The sequence below is a fragment of the Nannospalax galili genome, unplaced genomic scaffold (genome assembly GCF_000622305.1).
Source record: "Nannospalax galili isolate Female #2095 unplaced genomic scaffold, S.galili_v1.0 scaffold606, whole genome shotgun sequence".
Taxonomy (NCBI): Eukaryota; Metazoa; Chordata; class Mammalia; order Rodentia; family Spalacidae; genus Nannospalax; species Nannospalax galili.
This window is the reverse complement of record NW_008355477.1, coordinates 1334702-1352278: the sequence shown is the minus strand read 5'-3', so window position 1 is coordinate 1352278 and position 17577 is coordinate 1334702. Positions and strand designations below refer to the sequence as shown.

General features: G+C 41.8%; 1 protein-coding gene across 3 annotated transcripts; it reads left to right on the top strand.

The window, feature by feature from the left end:
- The first annotated feature begins 3652 nt into the window (after positions 1–3652).
- Tlr8 (toll like receptor 8) lies at positions 3653–16056 on the top strand. Of its 3 annotated transcripts, none has more exons than XM_029556013.1 (2): positions 3653–3672; positions 11652–16056. In XM_029556013.1, exon 2 carries the CDS (start codon positions 11658–11660, stop codon positions 14751–14753), a length of 3096 nt encoding a protein of 1031 aa, XP_029411873.1. In that variant the 5' UTR covers positions 3653–3672; positions 11652–11657; the 3' UTR covers positions 14754–16056. The 3 variants fall into 3 exon arrangements, 2 of the variants coding, with proteins under 2 accessions (XP_029411873.1, XP_008851118.1); XR_003847027.1 differs by lacking the exon at positions 11652–16056 and adding an exon at positions 6066–6131 and having other exon boundaries at positions 3660–3790; XM_008852896.3 differs by having other exon boundaries at positions 3660–3790.
- The last annotated feature ends 1521 nt before the right edge of the window (positions 16057–17577 follow it).

Sequence of the window (17577 nt, the reverse complement as noted above, 5' to 3'; positions counted from 1 at the left end):
AATCATTGGAAAGAGACAGCCCCATTCATCATGTATGTAGTTGCACAGGACGTCCTCCATATAAAGCTACTTTGTCATCTGGCTTGGTAAGCCTGTAATCCAGCCCTCCTTCTTACCCAGTTTCTGTGACCTGATTTAGAGCTCTGTCATCTCACATAGAAGAGTGCCTTTAGCTGACATGTTTAGCCAAAGAGCCACCAGTTCGTAATGGGGACTGAGAAGTTGTATAGGTGAACACTTTGAGCTTTTTAGTCGAAAGGAGGAGTAATAATACAGATGGGAAGCAACCCACAGAGGCTGGAAATGAGTGGAAGAAGATGGGTAGATGTCAGGTTGAAGCTTAATCCTTAATACACCAGTATTAGCAGGTCAGGCCTTGGATTGGAGAGATGGTTCAGTGGGTAAAGTGTTTGCCATGCAAGTGTGAGGACCTGTGTTTAATCCCCAGAAGCTACATAAAGCCAGATGCTGTAGCACATCTATACTCCTGGCACTCTTACAGCAAGATGGGAGGCAGGGACAGGATAATTCCCAAGGATTTACGGTAGGCCAGCTAGCTTGGATTACACAGTAGCAAACAAGAGATCCTGTCTTAAACAGGTGGAAGGTGACCTCCTCATGTGCCCTGTGGCATACACACACACACACACACACACACACACACACACACACACACACATTAAAATAAGAGAACAAAAAAAAGAGGGCAGTCTTAAGCCAGGTGTGGTGATGCATGCCTTTAATCCCAGCCCTCAGGAGGCAGAGGCAGGCAGATCTCTGTGAATTCAAGGACAGTCTGGCCTACATAGTGAGTTCTGGGGCTACAAGGGTCCCCTTTCTCAAACAAAGAGGGCAGTCTTTAGGGTTAGGACTTGAGAGATTTTCATTTGTGAATGGAGAGGCTTGAGTTCACAGTTCACCCTTTCCATTCTTTCCACCATGTGATGGCATTGTCCATTTCCCCTCTCCAGAAAGTGCTTAATAAGGCAGCATCTTAGATACACAAAGCAGCCCTCCCTAGTCACCAAGCCTGCTAACCCCTTGATCTTGGACTTCCCAGTCTCCAGAACTGAGTCAAAATTTTAGTGTTTATAAAATACTCAGTTGAAGGGTATTTTATCACAGCAGAAATTGACAAGGACAGGGACCTAGGAGTGAGGGACAAAGAGAAAGTGGGGTAGGCACTTGGGATTGTGGGTATTAGTATACAGCTGTGAGAGTGACCAAAACCAGCATCTGGGGTTGGAACCTGCAGACTAGCACACTGGAGACTTCTCTGACCAAGGAAAGGCAGCTTGCCTGCAGGTGCCAAGGGAAGCCACAACATGGCTGAGAGACAGGGGCCCACAGCAGCTGTTCCTCCAGGAGCTCTGTGTTTTCTGTTAAAACCAGAACACAATGTCATGAGATTTGGCCTTTATGCTAAGGAATCCTCGTGTGAATTTTTTCATTCAAATCCTTTACTTAAAATGTATTTCTTTTATATATTTTTCATTTAATATTTTTATATTTTTATGTGTATGTATGTATTGCCTGCATGTAGGTAAGTGCACCCATGTTGTGCAATGCCTGCAGAGGACAGAAGCGGCTGTCAGATCCTCTGGGACTGGAGTTGCAGACAGTTGTTAGCTGCCATGTGGGTGCTGGGATCCAAACCCGGGTCTTCTACAAGAACATTCAGTGCTCTTAACCACTGAGCCATCTCTCCAGCCCCTTAAAATGTATTTCTAAAGCTGGAGAGATGGCTCAGCAGTTAAGAGCACTGGCTGCCCTTGCAGAGGACCTGGGTTCGATTCCCAGCACCCACATGGCAGCTAACAACTGTCCGTAACTCCAGTTCCAGGGGAGCTGACTCCCTCTTCCAACTCCTGTGTGCACTGCACTGCACAACATGGTTGCCTTTACATACATGCAGGCAATACACTCATACACATAAAATAAAAATAATAAATAAAACATATTTTAAAAAAAAAACAATTTTGGTCATGCCATGAATGTCTGGACTGTATTCTATGATGTTCTGGATCTTGGGAAGTGTTCCTCAGATGCAAGATTTTAATTTCATAAGGATGGGTCCTTAGAGGTCAAATCAGGAATGGCCACCCAAGCTATTCTGCAACTTCCGAAAGAAATTCTTTCATAGCAAGACCATTCTTAGTCTGCATATATATGAATATCACCCCACTCTACCCTGTCATCAGTGTAGATTCCTCTCATTTGGTGGGAAAGGGTAATGCAAGGCAAAGTATATCACATCTCACTGTGAGCTATCCTTTCTCCAGAAGCTAGTAAGCTTTTTCAGTAAACAGTCAGCTTTTCAAGACAAGACACAAATTTCTGATATTATCTAGGTCTTTCCATAGTAAGGGAAAATAAAATTTCATTTATAAAACACAGAGTGCTTGGTGTGCCTTTAATCCCAGCACTTGGGAGGCAGAGGCAAGTGGATTTCTGAGAGTTCAAGGCCAACCTGGTCTACATAGAGAGTTCCAGGCCAGCTGGGGCTACAGGGAGATTCTGTCTCAAAAAGACCAAAAAAAAAAAAAACCCACAAAACAATCAAGGGTAGATTTGTACTACCTGCATAGTAATGAGAAAAACTTATTTTTGGCTTTTTTGTTGATTGTTTTTGAGAGAGTCTCCCTAGTCACAGGCACCTGGAAGTCACGATGTGAACTGGTGTGGCCTCCATCTCACAAAGATCCACCTGCCTCTGCCTCCCGAAGGCTAGGATTAAAAGCACACACCACCATACCTGGCAACATAAAATTGTTACAGCATGATAACATTTTTATAATTAGAGTTTGAAGGCAGTGTTCCTTCTTAGCACATCAACTTTAACTCTAAAGTTGATTATGGACCCTTTGTTCTTGGGCAAACTTGCTAAGACCTTGGCTCCCAGTGCTTTAATTCCAATTTTATCTAAGCAAGTCAGAGAAAGGAAAATTTCCAGCCTTAAGAATGCTCATTATGTTCATTTACCCATTCATTTAGTGAACATTTTTCAATGAACATTTATCAAGCACACACTACATGCCAGGTGCTGTATGAAGTATAAGTACCCCAAGAGAAGGATGCCCTCTCTGCAGCCACAGTCTAGTGGGTAACCCACTGATGCTGTCCTAGAAATGTGTGGAACAAAGAAGAAGCAATGTTCAAGTTATTGACCTACATTTGTGAGTTACAAAACCAAAGATGAGTCTGGGAAATCCTAAATTCAATATACAACTAATGGTAAAGGTAGTTGTTTTAAAAGAATACACTAAACTTTTTTCAGTCAAATTTTCTCCCCATTTTATCTCTATTTCCCCTAAGCCTGGTCACCAGATCCCTACAAATAGCCATACACATAAATATATACCACTTCACAAAAATAGGATGTATGAGTTGTATTAAAATCACTTTATAAAAGGCTTTTCCCCCAATTTCAGTTTTCCAATTTTAAAACACAGTCGATAAATGATTTGGCAACAGTTGAGAAATCACAAGTTCCTTTCTTCCCATATAAACTTCTGCAAATCTCACACTAGATTCTGCTGATGGTAAAGCAACCTATTTCAGGAAGTTCACCAGTGCCTTCTCTTCACACACCTACTTCACGGAGGGGAACATTATGTACTGATACCGCAAGTTATAGAAACAGAAGTTGGAAAGGACCTCAGTCAGAAAGGGGTAAGCTGTGCCAATTCTTGTCTCGGGGCTCTCCAGCAAAATCTGGTTTGTGATCCAGAAATCCGGACAAATTAGAAGCAGAAGTCTAAGGATTATAATAACCCACAGTGAACGCAAGGTAGGTGGATCGTCTGTTGAACCTGTGTGGAGGTTAATATGAAGTAATTAGAGAGTAAATTTTGAAAATGGAATGCAGTGATAATCTTATCATTTTGGTGAGGCAAACTAGAGCATTCCAAGATAGAATTTGGGATGATATATTGTTTTCTGGCTCTCCTAGAACAATGGAATGGATGTAAAAGGGGAGGGAAAAGTCTTTACTTTGTGATTGCTATAGAACAGAATAAGTTCTCTCCCTTTACAGATATGAATCAGTTCCCATAGCCTACTGACAACTGAACTTATCTACTAAATGTTTCAAATTCAATAGCAGTGGCTACTTTTCTTGCTCAGAGTTTTAAAGCAATGTCCTACTACATCTATAATTATTGTCTCACATTGTCTAAATATAGCAGGTGATCGGTTTCTATTATTGTCAAAAAAGTATCAGATTGAAAAGCAAACTACAGGTCTTCCTGAATATTTTCAAGACAATTCAATGAAGTTTAAAAGCAATTGAAAAGGCAGATTCCAAAAGAATCTCATGCAAATTGATGATATATTTTTCCAAACATTTAGTGCTTATTAAACTCCCTAGAGGACATTTTGACAACAGTTTATGTTTAATTTATTGGAAGTTAATTTTTATACTCACTGTCCATTATGGATCTTGAAGATCAATTCATTTTGCACTAAAATTTTATGATGCTTACAAAATCACTGCACTGGGCTAAATAGGATTGGACCAGATAGGCAAATGACACATACGACACTGGAAATGATACCTATAATACTCAACATAAATGCATCATAAGCAATTAGAATATAGACTAGTAAGACAGATAAAGTAAGCTTGTGAAAATGCTCAGCTCTCTCCCATTAGTTGCAGGTGGAAGTCAAGGACATCTTGCTACAAATTGGCATCCTGGGCTAAATAGGATTGGACCAGATAGGCAAATGACACATACGACACTGGAAATGATACCTATAATACTCAACATAAATGCATCATAAGCAATTAGAATATAGACTAGTAAGACAGATAAAGTAAGCTTGTGAAAATGCTCAGCTCTCTCCCATTAGTTGCAGGTGGAAGTCAAGGACATCTTGCTACAAATTGGCATCATGGAACAAATCTTAGGGAAAAAAAAAAAACTGTTGCCCAAGTTGAACCCCAGACATAAAACAGTGTCTTGTGGTGTATCTGGGCATTGGTAATTTGCAAATTTTTCTTATCTTCAATGTGCCACAACAGCTAAGAAACATTGTCTCACTCTAATACCTCCAGTTTTTGGTCTTTTTATTAAGAAGCACAATCTTTTTGTGGAAGTGGGAGAGAAGACCCTGGAAAGCCCTGACACTTGTTTGCTAGTCCCCTTGGTTTGATTTCAGAAAGCAAAATAGAGGCCCCAAGTCTACTCTGACAGGCTGCGTCCATGGATAATGGTGATGGCAGTTGATGGAGTCCATTCTCCTCTTTCAGTCATTGCTTCTCATTCTTTCAAGCAATAATCCTAAAACTTCTGAAACTGATGAGAGAGAAGGTGGGTTCTGGGGAAGCTCAGGCTCAGGGAATGTCTTCGGTTAGGAAGTCATGATCCATGGTTAGTTACTGAAACTCAATTGGATGTTATCACCAAGTACATCTTAGTGACCCCCTACAGGGTCCATTCAGTGGATCATTATACCAAAGTCTTTCTAATTTCAACTGAGTTGTGAAATAGAGTTGAAGGATTTGCTGTTTTTACTCTGTGTTGTGTTCACGTCTGTTCGTGGATGGATGTGGGTGCACCTGTGTGTGCAAGCACAATTGCACATGTGTTTGTTTGTTCCTTAAGTGATGGTCACCTTATTTTTTGAGACAGGGTCCTCACATGCCTGGAACTCATCAAATAGGATAGTTTGACTGTCCAGTGAGCCCCAGGGATCCACCGTCTCCGCCTCTCTAGCACTGTGATTATAAGCATGGCACCCAGATTGGTTTTGATATGGGTAGTAGGAATCAAACTTAATTCAAAACTCAAATCATGTTTTCTAAGGCAAACATTTCATCAACTGCCATTACCACATCACCACAGCCAAATTTGCTAGTTTTAAACCATAAGCTCTAATATATGGCTGTTCAGGGATATAAACAGAGGATTGGGAATGTCAGGGAAACTCTCTGTGGTATAGCCTGATCAGCAGAAATAGGCAAAGTGAAAAATCTTCCCCAGCACTTGGATCCTGTGGGCTTGAGATATGGCTCTATATTTGCTCATTGCTGAGACTGATTGTTCTCTATTTCCCCTTAGGTTCCAGTCTGAACTCTCTAACCACCTGAGCATATTGACACTGTTTCAGTTCTTCCAACTCATTTGTGAGTGACCTCTCAAAGCAAGTCAGTTTCCAAATCTGGGAATCAGAGGCTTATGATAGCACCCATTTCATTGATATTTATGATCATGAGAAGAGCAGATGCATGATTTGTACTTGCCTCATGGTAAAGTCCTTCATGATCCAAATGGCATACATTTTCATTTTTATGAGAAATGAGGAGCCATAGGCGCACTTAACGGCATCATGCTTTCACCTGTCCTCCAAAGCTTTTCATGAATCCATCAAATTTCTGAGAGATAAAGTATCTACTGTGGACCATGTGAGGTTTGTTTTGGCCTTATCTAGGGGTGCTGCTGCCTTAGTATTCATGCAATTAGGATTTTCCCACCCACAGCCCACCAGACCAGCAGTGCACTGGTGTTTTCAAAGGGCTTTTTAGATGTCAATTAGAGCACACTATACAAAGGAAGATTTGAGTGAGAGGTAAGAAGTAAAACACCTTGGGTTGCTTAGTGCCTTCAGGAGAACTACAGACTGTGTACCATGGATTAAGCCACTGTGCAGATTATGCACAGAACAGAAAATAGGGAATGAACAAGCTGTGAATGCACTTCCAGACTCGTGACAGTTGCATTTGGTAGACAGAGGGGAAGTTAAGCCGTTTTCTTTCTCCCCATTATTTTGTGTTGTCATTCATGACTCAGACTTTCTTTAAAAATGTAAGTTTCGTTTTTCTCCAGTTGACACAAGACAACACCCAGTAAATACTTTGAGCCCTGCAGCCCCAATCCTCCTCCTCGGAGACTCTAGGCAGCCAGCTCATGGGTGTGATTGTCCTGGCAGTGGGTCCACAGAAGCATTCTTATTTATTCCCTATCGGGTTCCCATATAACAAAGTGTCACAAGTTTGAGGTCTTGAATAGAAGAAATATATTTTTTCATAGTTCTTGAAGGGAGAAAAACAAAATCCAGGTGGTATAGGCAGAGTTGGATTCTTTGTGGAGACTCTGAAGCGAAACCTCAGAAATGGCCAGGAGCACCACGAAGCTGAGCATTTGGGATAAATAATCTCTTAATGTTATCATTTAAAAAAGAAATCACGGGGCTGGAAAGATGGCACAGCAGTTAAGAACACTGACTGTTCTTGCAGAAGACCCAGGTTCGGACCCCAGCACCCACGTGGCAGCTAACAACTGTCCATGACTCCAGTTCCAGGGAATCCAACATCCTCTTCTTTCCTCTGAGGGCACTGCACAACACGGGTGCACTTACCTACATGCAGGCAATACACACATACACATAAAATAAAAATAATAAATAAAAAAGATTAAAAATAAAAGTAGGGGCTGGAGAGGTGACTCAGAAGTTAAGAGCACTTGTTGCTCTTCCAGAGGACCATTATCAGCAACCATGACTTGTGGCTCACAACTGCCTGTAACTCCAGGTCCAGGGGATCCCATGCCCTCTTCCGGCTTCCTCCAGGTCCCATACACATGTAACATATGCTCACACAGACAAACACGAATACATGTAAATATAAATAAGAATGAAATATTTTAAAATAATAAAAATGAACATTTTAGACACCAACACAAATCAGGCCAGGTGTGATGGCATGTATCTAAATCCCAGCACTGAGAAAACTGATGCAGGAGGATCACGAGTCCATCGTCAGTCTGTGCTACAGAGTGAGAACCTGTCTTAAAGGGAAAACAAAAATAAAAACAAATTAAAATCAAAATGTCAGCAAACCTTAGCCTTTAGCCCAAATCTGTTTTTGTGAAGAAAGCTCTATTGGAAACACAGCCAGCCTAAAGGGAAACAAGAAGAAAGGGGAAGAAGGAGAAAAGGAAGAGGAATAGGAAGATGAAAGACCATAGGAGAAGGGAAGGATAAGAGAAAGAGGGTGGAAGAGGGAAAGGAGGAGGGAAGAAAGACGTCAGGGAAGAAGAGGAAGAAAAAGCAAAGGAGAAGGGAAGGTGCAGATAAAGAAGAGGATGGAGCAGGGCGTGGTGGCACATACCCTTAAATCCAGAACTCAGGAGGAGGCAGAGGCAGGCGGATGTCTGTGAGTTCAAGGCCAGCCTGGTCTACATAGTGAGTTCCAGGACATGGGGAGGAGGGAATGTGACGAATAAGGAAGAGGCAGGGAAGAAGAGGAGAAGAGGAGAGAGGAAGGAGGAGAGAGAGAGGAAAAGAGAAGAGACGAAAATTGAAGGGCACACAGAGAGGAGAGGAGTGAAGAAGAGAGGAGAAAAGGAGAGGAGAGAGGAGGGCTGGAACAGAAGAGAGGAGAGGACAGGAGAGGACCAAGGACGACAGGAGATTCTCAGTACATCTGGGATTCAGATTCTCTTTGATATCCTCTTGGAAGAACGTTACCGAAGGGATGCAGCTCTTGCTAGGTTTTTGGTGTCTGCTCTCCCTCTCTCTAAAACTTCAGAGGAGTGCAGTATGCTCTGCTGGGTGATGTTTGATGGCAGTCCCGTGAACTACAACTGAGTACTCTGGAAAATGAGCAGAGGCAATCAGCTGAAACTCCCTGAGGCCCTGTGCGGAGTGCAGAGGTCTGAACAATCAAACATTTCTCCTCAGCTTTTTTGTTAGCCACTGCTCGCCATTTGATGCACTTTTTAAATTTAGGTTATTTAGAATTTCTCAATTCATATTCTTACCTCAGAGCATTTTTAGGAGGCTGCCATGAGAAACGTTAAGCTCTTCACTCAGGAATCTCTCGAATGTTCCATTTATTTCTCTGACACATAATTTACATGACCGGTTACTTCAGAATCTCTGGGTGACCATTTCCATCCTAAAAGAACTTTGAGTGATGCTCAGTAAACTCCTATGTTGGTATCTAGCAGTTCCTAGAGTTTTTTTTTTTAACTCTCAATTGATCTGCTGTGTATGAAATAGACAATTGTATTAGAACTTAGATGTAGAAATATTAATTTGAGAAAAGTGGGGCCACAGAAGAGGGGGCCTATTTTGTGGATTCCCTGAGGATGCCAATAGTGATTGTGATCATGCTCTATTACCTTGCAAAAAAAAGGTGTGGAGTCTGACTTTACCATGACACATCTTCCCCCATAGCCTTCTTTATATTTTTTAAATGTTTTAGTTAAAAGTTGTGATAAGGGGGCTGGAAAGATGGCTCATCAGTTGAGACCACTGGCTACTCTTACAGAGGACCCAGGTTCAATTCCCAGCACCCACATGGCAGTTAACAACAATTCTTAACTCCACTTCCAGGGCAATCCAACACCCTCTTCTCAACTCCATGGGCAATGCAGGACACAGGTGCAGTTACATACATGCAGGCAACATACTCATCCACATAAATAAAATAAAATAAAATAATATTCACATTCTATTTTTGTATAAGTTTTGTTAACATATCCTGGTCTATTTTCTATTCATAAGGGGTTCATAAGGGGTCTCTGTATATTGTGTATGTATTAAATACAAATGGATAGATAAAACAGACAAGGAATTCTAGAAATAGTTACAGAATGCAAGAAAGTTGTACATGATACAAATCAGGCAACAGATCACTCAGCAAATGATGCTGAGCCAACTGGGTCTCCATTTAGAAAAGAATAATGTAAGTCTATATCTCACATCCATGCCAAAAAATTCTAGTGGGGTAATATGTTTCAATGTGAGAAAATGAAATCATAAAATTATTAGAAAAAGATAGGAAAATTGTTGTATACAGAACTGAAGTGTGGAAATCTACCCAAGCCCCACAAATGTGTCAAATCCCTCTCTTTTCAGGCTCTTATAGTATCAAGTACTTCTTTTTTTAATCACAGGTGATATTTTGTACTGTTTTTACATTCAACTCATGTCTGCTTATGCAGAGAATTGAAAAGTAACGAATCAAATGGAGTCCCTGGACCACTCACCAGGTGGTAAATCAAAGAAGTATGAAAGAATGACTTTCCATTCTGATAATACTCAGATTGGAATTCATGCAGGTTTAGCTCTCCCTAGGTCCCTGGGTTAGCCCCAAATTTGCTTGCATTCCAGAGCTTAGTTACCCCTTTGATGTCTCTTGGTGAAAGCACGTTGAACCTATGCTACTTCTGCAGTGTCGTGTGTTTTCAAAGCTTTGGTCATCTTATGTTGTTGTTTTGAGATAGGCTCTCATGTAACCTAGATTGGTTAGGAACTGGCCTAAGTCAATGTTGATTTCGAACTCCTGAACTTCCTACTTCCACGTCTTGATTGTTAGGATTACAAAAGCCTGTGTGCCACCACCCTGCATTAGGCAGTGCTGGGTATCAAACCCAGGGTCCTCTGGCATGCTAGACTGAGACTATACCAACTGAGCTACATCCCCAGCTAAAGACCTCTTATGAACACATTTTCTAGTTGTATTAACGTTCCATTGCTGCATAACAAATAATCTGCAAGTTTAGAGATTTCAAACGAGGTTTATTTGCTTGCTTAGAGAGGAAAGCTCAGTTTGACCAACACCCTGATTTCCATCTTCGTAAACGTGGAACACAGAGCTCAGGAAATCCTGTGAAGATGCTAACCATGAATCTCTTGATTGAATTGTCAAAACTCTTTGATGATTGAAGGCACATATTCTTCTTAGAAAAATTGAAAGTGGAGGCAGAGTATCAGAGTAGTAAAGTACCTCTGTTATCATGGAATGTGACAGTCATTGAAATCATGCATCGCTGTTAGCAATGAATTCAGTCCTCTATATTTAAGTATTTTAGAGAAATAGTCATGCCTTCCTTAGAAAAGTTTCAAAATTAGCAATCAAACAGCTATTGACGCCAATGTTTATATGAGCGGTAGTCCATAATTTCTTAGTGTTGTCTACATTTGAGGTGCTGCTCTGACATATAGATTTCAGAAGGAAATTACGGAGTATGACAGTCAGTGGTTAAAAAACATATTATATAATTGGCTCAAGTCCCAGCACAAATATGTGCCATGATTCTCTTGGGAGACAGAAGGCCTCCGGGGCAAGCTGGCTAGCTACACTAGACGAATTGGCAAGCTCTATGCTCAGTGAGAGACACCATTTCAGGAAGTAAAGTGGAAAACGAGTAAGGAAGACAACTGGAGCCAACCTATTGTCTCCACATGCACATGCACACACATGTATATGCACCAGCACAGGCCTGTACCTGCAAACAGGAATTCCCCATATGCATGCACACTATGTACACATATGCACACAAAAAAAATTATACCAATAGGTTGATGCTAAAATACATATCACTGTGAACCTTATATGACCCATAGCTGTGCTCCATCTCTCCAACTCAATGTGATGGAAGAACATCTTGATTGATTCCTCTGCAAAAGCTTCCTGTCATCATATCTCAAATAGCTTCATCCTCAACTTCTTTCAGCCCTCTAGAAGTTAAGAATGTACAATTGCTCTGAATGTAATTTCATGCCATCTGTTTAGCTATTAGCAGAATTTCCCGCTTCAAAACTCAGATAAATATAATGAACCACTGTTCATTTTGCCATGAGATACTCAGCAAATATTGAGACTCTAATATTGTACTTCCGCTTCTGATTTTTCTTAGGAAAACATGTCCCTTCAGCCATCAATTCTGACCTGCCTTTTCCTGCTCACCTCTGGAACCCACGAATTTTTCCTCAAAGCAAATTATTCTAGAAGCTATCCCTGTGATGTGAAAAGGCAAAATAGCTCTGTGATTGCAGAATGCAATGATCGTCGACTGCAAGAAGTTCCCCAAACAATAGGAAACTACGTGACAGAACTAGATTTATCTGACAATTGCATCACACATGTAACGAATGAATCATTTAAAGAGTTGCAAAACCTCACCAAAATAAATCTCAACCACAATGCCAATCAACAGCACCAGGATGAAAATAAAGACAGCATGAATATTACAGATGGGGCATTCCTCAACCTAAAAATCCTAAAGGTATTACTGCTTGAAGACAACCAGCTACGTAATATGCCCACTGGCTTACCCAAGTCTTTGACAGAACTTAGTCTCATTCAAAACAATATAGCTTTGGTAACTAAAAACAATACTATGGGGCTTGTGAACTTGGAACGTCTTTACTTGGGCTGGAACTGCTACTTTGTTTGCAATAACACCTTTGGCGTGGAAGATGGGGCATTTGAAAATCTTACAAACTTGAAGATACTGTCACTATCTTTTAATAACGTTACCCATGTGCCACCCAAACTACCAAGCTCCCTAACGGAACTTTTCCTGAGCAATGCCAAGATAAAACACATCACTCAAGAAGATTTCAAGGGACTGAAAAATTTAAGATTACTAGATTTAAGTGGAAATTGTCCGAGGTGTTTCAATGCACCATTTCCGTGTACGCCTTGTGACGAAGGCTCAATTACTATAGATCCTAATGCTTTTCAAAGCCTGACTGAACTTCGCTACTTAAACCTATCTAGCACTTCCCTCCGGAAAATTCATCCTACCTGGTTTGACAATATGCATAAGCTGAAGGAGCTGCATCTTGAATTCAACTATTTGATGGAAGAAATTGCCTCTGGGGAATTTTTAACAAAACTATCCAAGTTGCACATCCTTGATTTATCTTTTAACTATAAAAATAAAGAGTATCCACAATATATCAATATCTCCAAAAATTTCTCTATGCTTCGGTCTCTTAAGGCACTGCACTTGAGAGGTTATGTGTTCCAAGAACTTAAAAAGGAACATTTCTCTCCGCTCAAGGATCTTCCACATTTAACTACTATCAACTTGGGTATTAACTTTATTAAGCAAATTGATTTTACCCTTTTCCAAGATTTTCCCCATCTGAAAATTATTTACTTATCAGAAAACAGAATATCACCTTTGGTAAATGATATGAAGCAAAATTTTACAAATGGCTCCTCTTTCAGACATCATATCCTTAAGTCACGATCAACAGATACAGAGTTTGATCCACACGCAAATTTTTATCACAATACCAGACCTTTAATAAAGCCACAGTGTACTCGTTATGGCAATGCCTTGGATTTAAGTTTAAATAGTATATTCTTTATTGGGAAGAAGCAATTTGAAGGTTTTCAGAACATCAGCTGTTTAAATCTATCATCCAACGGCAATGGCCAAGTGTTGCGTGGCACAGAATTTTCAGCTGTACCCCAAATCAAATATTTGGATTTAGCCAACAACAGATTAGACTTTGATGATAACAAAGCTTTCGACGACTTGGACAACTTAGAAGTGCTAGATCTTAGCCACAATTCACACTATTTCAGGATTGCAGGAGTCACACACCGTCTAGGATTTATTCAGAATTTAGCACACCTCAAAGTTTTAAACCTGAGCTACAATAGCATTTACACTCTAACAGAGGACAGTCCACTGAAAAGCACATCCTTGGAAGAACTAGTTTTCAGTGGAAACCGCCTGGACTTTTTGTGGCGTGCAGATGATAACAGATACTGGTCCATTTTTAAATGTCTTTATAACCTGACATTCCTGGACTTATCTTACAATAACCTTCAACAAATCCCAAATGAAGCATTCCTTAACTTGCCCCAGAATCTTGTGGAACTACATATCAATGATAATAGGTTACATTTCTTTAACTGGTCATCACTCCAGCATTTTCCTCATCTCAAGTTGCTTGACTTACGCAGAAACAAACTGTATTTTTTAACTAATCACCTATCTAAATTTACATCTCTGCAGACGCTGCTGCTGAGTCATAACGAGATTTGTCACCTGCCCTCTGGCTTCCTCTCTGAAGCCAGTAGTCTGGTGCACCTTGATCTAAGTTACAACCTGATAAAGATGATCAATAAATCCACATTGCAGACTAAAACCATCACAGCTTTATCTATTTTGGAACTAGGTGGGAACCCTTTTGACTGCACCTGTGACATTGGAGATTTTCGAAGATGGATGGATGAGAATCTGCATATCACAATTCCTAGACTGGTAGATGTCATATGTGCCAGTCCTGGGGACCAAAGGGGGAAGAGTATCATGACTCTAGAGCTCACAACTTGTGTTTCAGATATCATTGCAGCAGTCCTGTTTTCCTTCACATTCTTTCTCACCTCCATGGTTATGTTAGCTGCCTTGGTTCACCATCTCTTTTACTGGGATGTTTGGTTTATCTATAACATGTGTTTAGCTAAGGTGAGAGGCTACAGGTCTCTTTCCACATCCCAAACATTCTATGATGCTTATGTTTCTTATGACACCAAAGATGCCTCTGTTACTGACTGGGTAATCAATGAGCTGCGCTACCATCTTGAAGAGAGTGAAGACAAAAATGTCCTCCTTTGCTTAGAGGAAAGGGATTGGGACCCAGGATTAGCCATCGTCGATAACCTCGTGCAGAGCATAAACCAGAGCAAGAAAACAATATTTGTTTTAACCAAACAATATGCCAAGAACTGGAGCTTTAAAACAGCTTTCTATTTGGCCTTGCAGAGGCTAATGGATGAGAACATGGATGTGATTATCTTTATCCTCCTAGAGCCAGTGTTACAGCACTCGCAGTACTTAAGACTGCGGCAGAGGATCTGTAAGAGCTCTATCCTCCAGTGGCCAGACAACCCCAAAGCAGAAAGCTTGTTTTGGCAAAGTCTGAAAAATGTGGTCTTAACCGAAAATGATTCACGGTATAACAATTTGTACATTGATTCCATTAGGCAGTACTAATGCTGGGAAGTCATGATGACTCCACACTGTTATAAAAACACAAAGTTTCTCTTTGCAATGAACTGCAGTGAGTGCAGAGACCCATCGTTGCTCAAGGTGTGCAGAGTAAGCAATAGTTGAGTGTTCATCCCTAAAAAGGACACTTAAACATATCACCTTCTCCAGGGCTCAGGTCATTATGTAGAATAGGGGGTGGAAGATAGGGAGAAGGGCTGGAAAATGCTGACTTCTGAGCATGACACAGCCATTACAGTCATGATCTCACAGCAGCTAAGTTTGCCTCCACTGGGTCTGCATAAGACTGGGTTTCTCATCAGTCAATCACGGTCAGTTGAGGGACTCATGGGGCCATACTCCACCCTACTGAACTATAGGCTACTGTGGATGCTAGGAATGAGCCAGTCACTATCTTCAATTGTGTGGGTACTGGTGAGTACAGGAGGTGTTAATGGATGTTTCTAAACCCATGGTCACATAGACATTCCTGGTTGAACTCAGTGGGTCACAAAACAAAAGAAAAAAACATGAATGTGAGAAAGGTACTTTTAAGGAGAAGGGGAAATTGGTTGGGGCCCTCTGCTGCAGGGTCTCTCAGAGACTTCACTAAGGAGGCCATTCTTAAGCACGTATTCCTTAAGTTTAGATCTACTTCTAAGCTCACCCCCACATGATTTTCCTTAAGATTCAGTTCCTCCTGGGTGTTAGTCAATGGCTGCTCTCAGCTGCCTGCTACGTGGACCACTCCCACAAGGCAGCTTGCTTCATGAAAACTGGAGAGAGAGAGAGAGAGAGAGAGAGAGAGAGAGAGAGAGAGAATACTAGCAAGAGTAAACCATAGTTTTTGAAATCTGACCCAACAAATTATAGCCCAGCACTGTGCCCATATTCTATTTGCTGAAAGTCAACCACAGATATTACCAGTTTCAGGGAATAAACATGGCAATTCAGGGAAAGCTGATAAAGACTAAGGTTTGTAAGCATCTTGTCTCAGTGAGTCACCAACCATTTCCTTGGACTGAGATTCAGGGACAGCCTGCCATTTTTGTCTTAGATTGTCAATACTTGGAAAGTGAGATCATTGTGGGCCATGTTATTGGGCAGTCTACCTCACCTGTTTCTCAATAGCAAAGAACTTTTGCCAATATAACTACCGATACTGATATTAAGATGTTGCTTATATCATAATATATCCATGCCTATGGGGTTATATTATACTGTGATTGTGGGGACCTAATAGCCCCACCTTGCATAGGTCCAAAGGAAGTTACTGGGGGTGTGGCCTGGCTTGCTTTGAAAGTCTGAAGAATACTTCAGACTGCTGAGGAGTGCATGATCAGCCCGTGACCATCCTTAAGATATACCCTCAGGGGGGAGGGGGGAGTTCCAGGTGCCTTTATAAGCTTTGTAACACCTGCAATAAATGAGTCTCTGCCTGACTAAGGCTCCCCGTTGCGTCTGAGTGTCCCCTGGTAATGGGGGCAGTGTGGGCTGGTGAATGGAGTGCTTACTCAACCCCAATCCTCACCTTGCCAGGGGTCGCTGGTTTGAACCCCTGGCATCTGGTGCCCAATGTGGGGCTCAAAAAAAAAAAGTAAAAAAAAAAAAAGCAAACACGGATTGGGGCCAATCGAGGAGGTTTGGGGTAAACAAGACCCTAAAAATGGGTAACGCAATTTTTAAGTTTAAAGACCCAGCACTTAAAGTGCTGAGGGATATGCTTAAAAGCAGGGGATTGGATTTGTCAGATCCCATAGCTCAAAAGGTTTGGGCAGAGGTGATTCATTTGGCTCCCTGGCTACTTGGGGCTAATCTTTTTACTGGGAATACATGGAAACATGTAAAACATCTAGCTCGACAAAGGGAGGTTCAATTGGGGGTTGATCCGCTGCTGGAGTTCTACCCTATTATTTCGGCCTTAAAGGCATGCTTTTGTCCAGAGAGCCCTAAGCCCTCGGTGCTACCTCCTGACGAGCCTTCACAAACCCCAACATAGAAATCATGAAAAGGGTTTGAGAAAGAAGACAAAAATACAACAGAAGTAAATCCAAAAGCAGCCAAAGTAACAAGCTGCACCTCTGGCGTGCCCTGGCCAGCTTCAGAGCCTCCTGGGCAGAAGGGCAGGGCAGAGCAGAGCACACAGGGTCAGTGGCAAAAGGCGCCCACCCCACCCACCTTGAACTAACGTGTGCGAGCGGGCCGCCCCCTGGCTGGCAACCGGTGGGAGTCAGGGGCTCACGTGACCTCAGCCTACACAAATCAGGGGCTCATGGGAAAGCTGGGCAGATCCAAACAAACAAACAAACAAACAAAAAAAGACCTTTGGCTGTGTGCCAAGACAGGCTCCAGAACAGCTGAAAAGGCCTGGGGAAAGGTGGCTCGGGGAGGGGCCCTGCCCCTTCAGTTCCGTGGGTGTTCAGGGAACCACCCTGCCCCTGAGTGCTACAGGCCCTGCTGACAGCAGCACTTGCCAAATCCCAGACTGAGGGAGCCCTTAGTAAAGCCTACAAGGTTTTCACTGACTAGGGCAGATGTGGAGAAACCAAAAAGCAGCTCAATTCAAGGAACTCATGGCCATTGTTTTCTGACAGTATTCAGACTCGTAAGGTCCTTAAAGAGAGAGAAAACCCAATCTTCTTGCAACATCTAAGGGGGCACCAAGGATTGCCTGGGCTTTTATCCCAAGGCAGTGCAGAGGCAGACAAGGTGGCTTACTGCCTCTGCAACAGCCAGGGGTGAGCCCCAGGGGACTCAAGCCAAATTCCTTATGGCAAACAGATACACACAAACGTTATAAACCATCCTTAACTCCAGTTCCAGGGGAATC

Excerpts from the sequence above, each read along its gene's own strand:
- Tlr8 (XM_029556013.1), top strand. The coding sequence starts at position 11,658 with ATGTCCCTTCAGCCATCAATTCTGACCTGCCTTTTCCTGCTCACCTCT.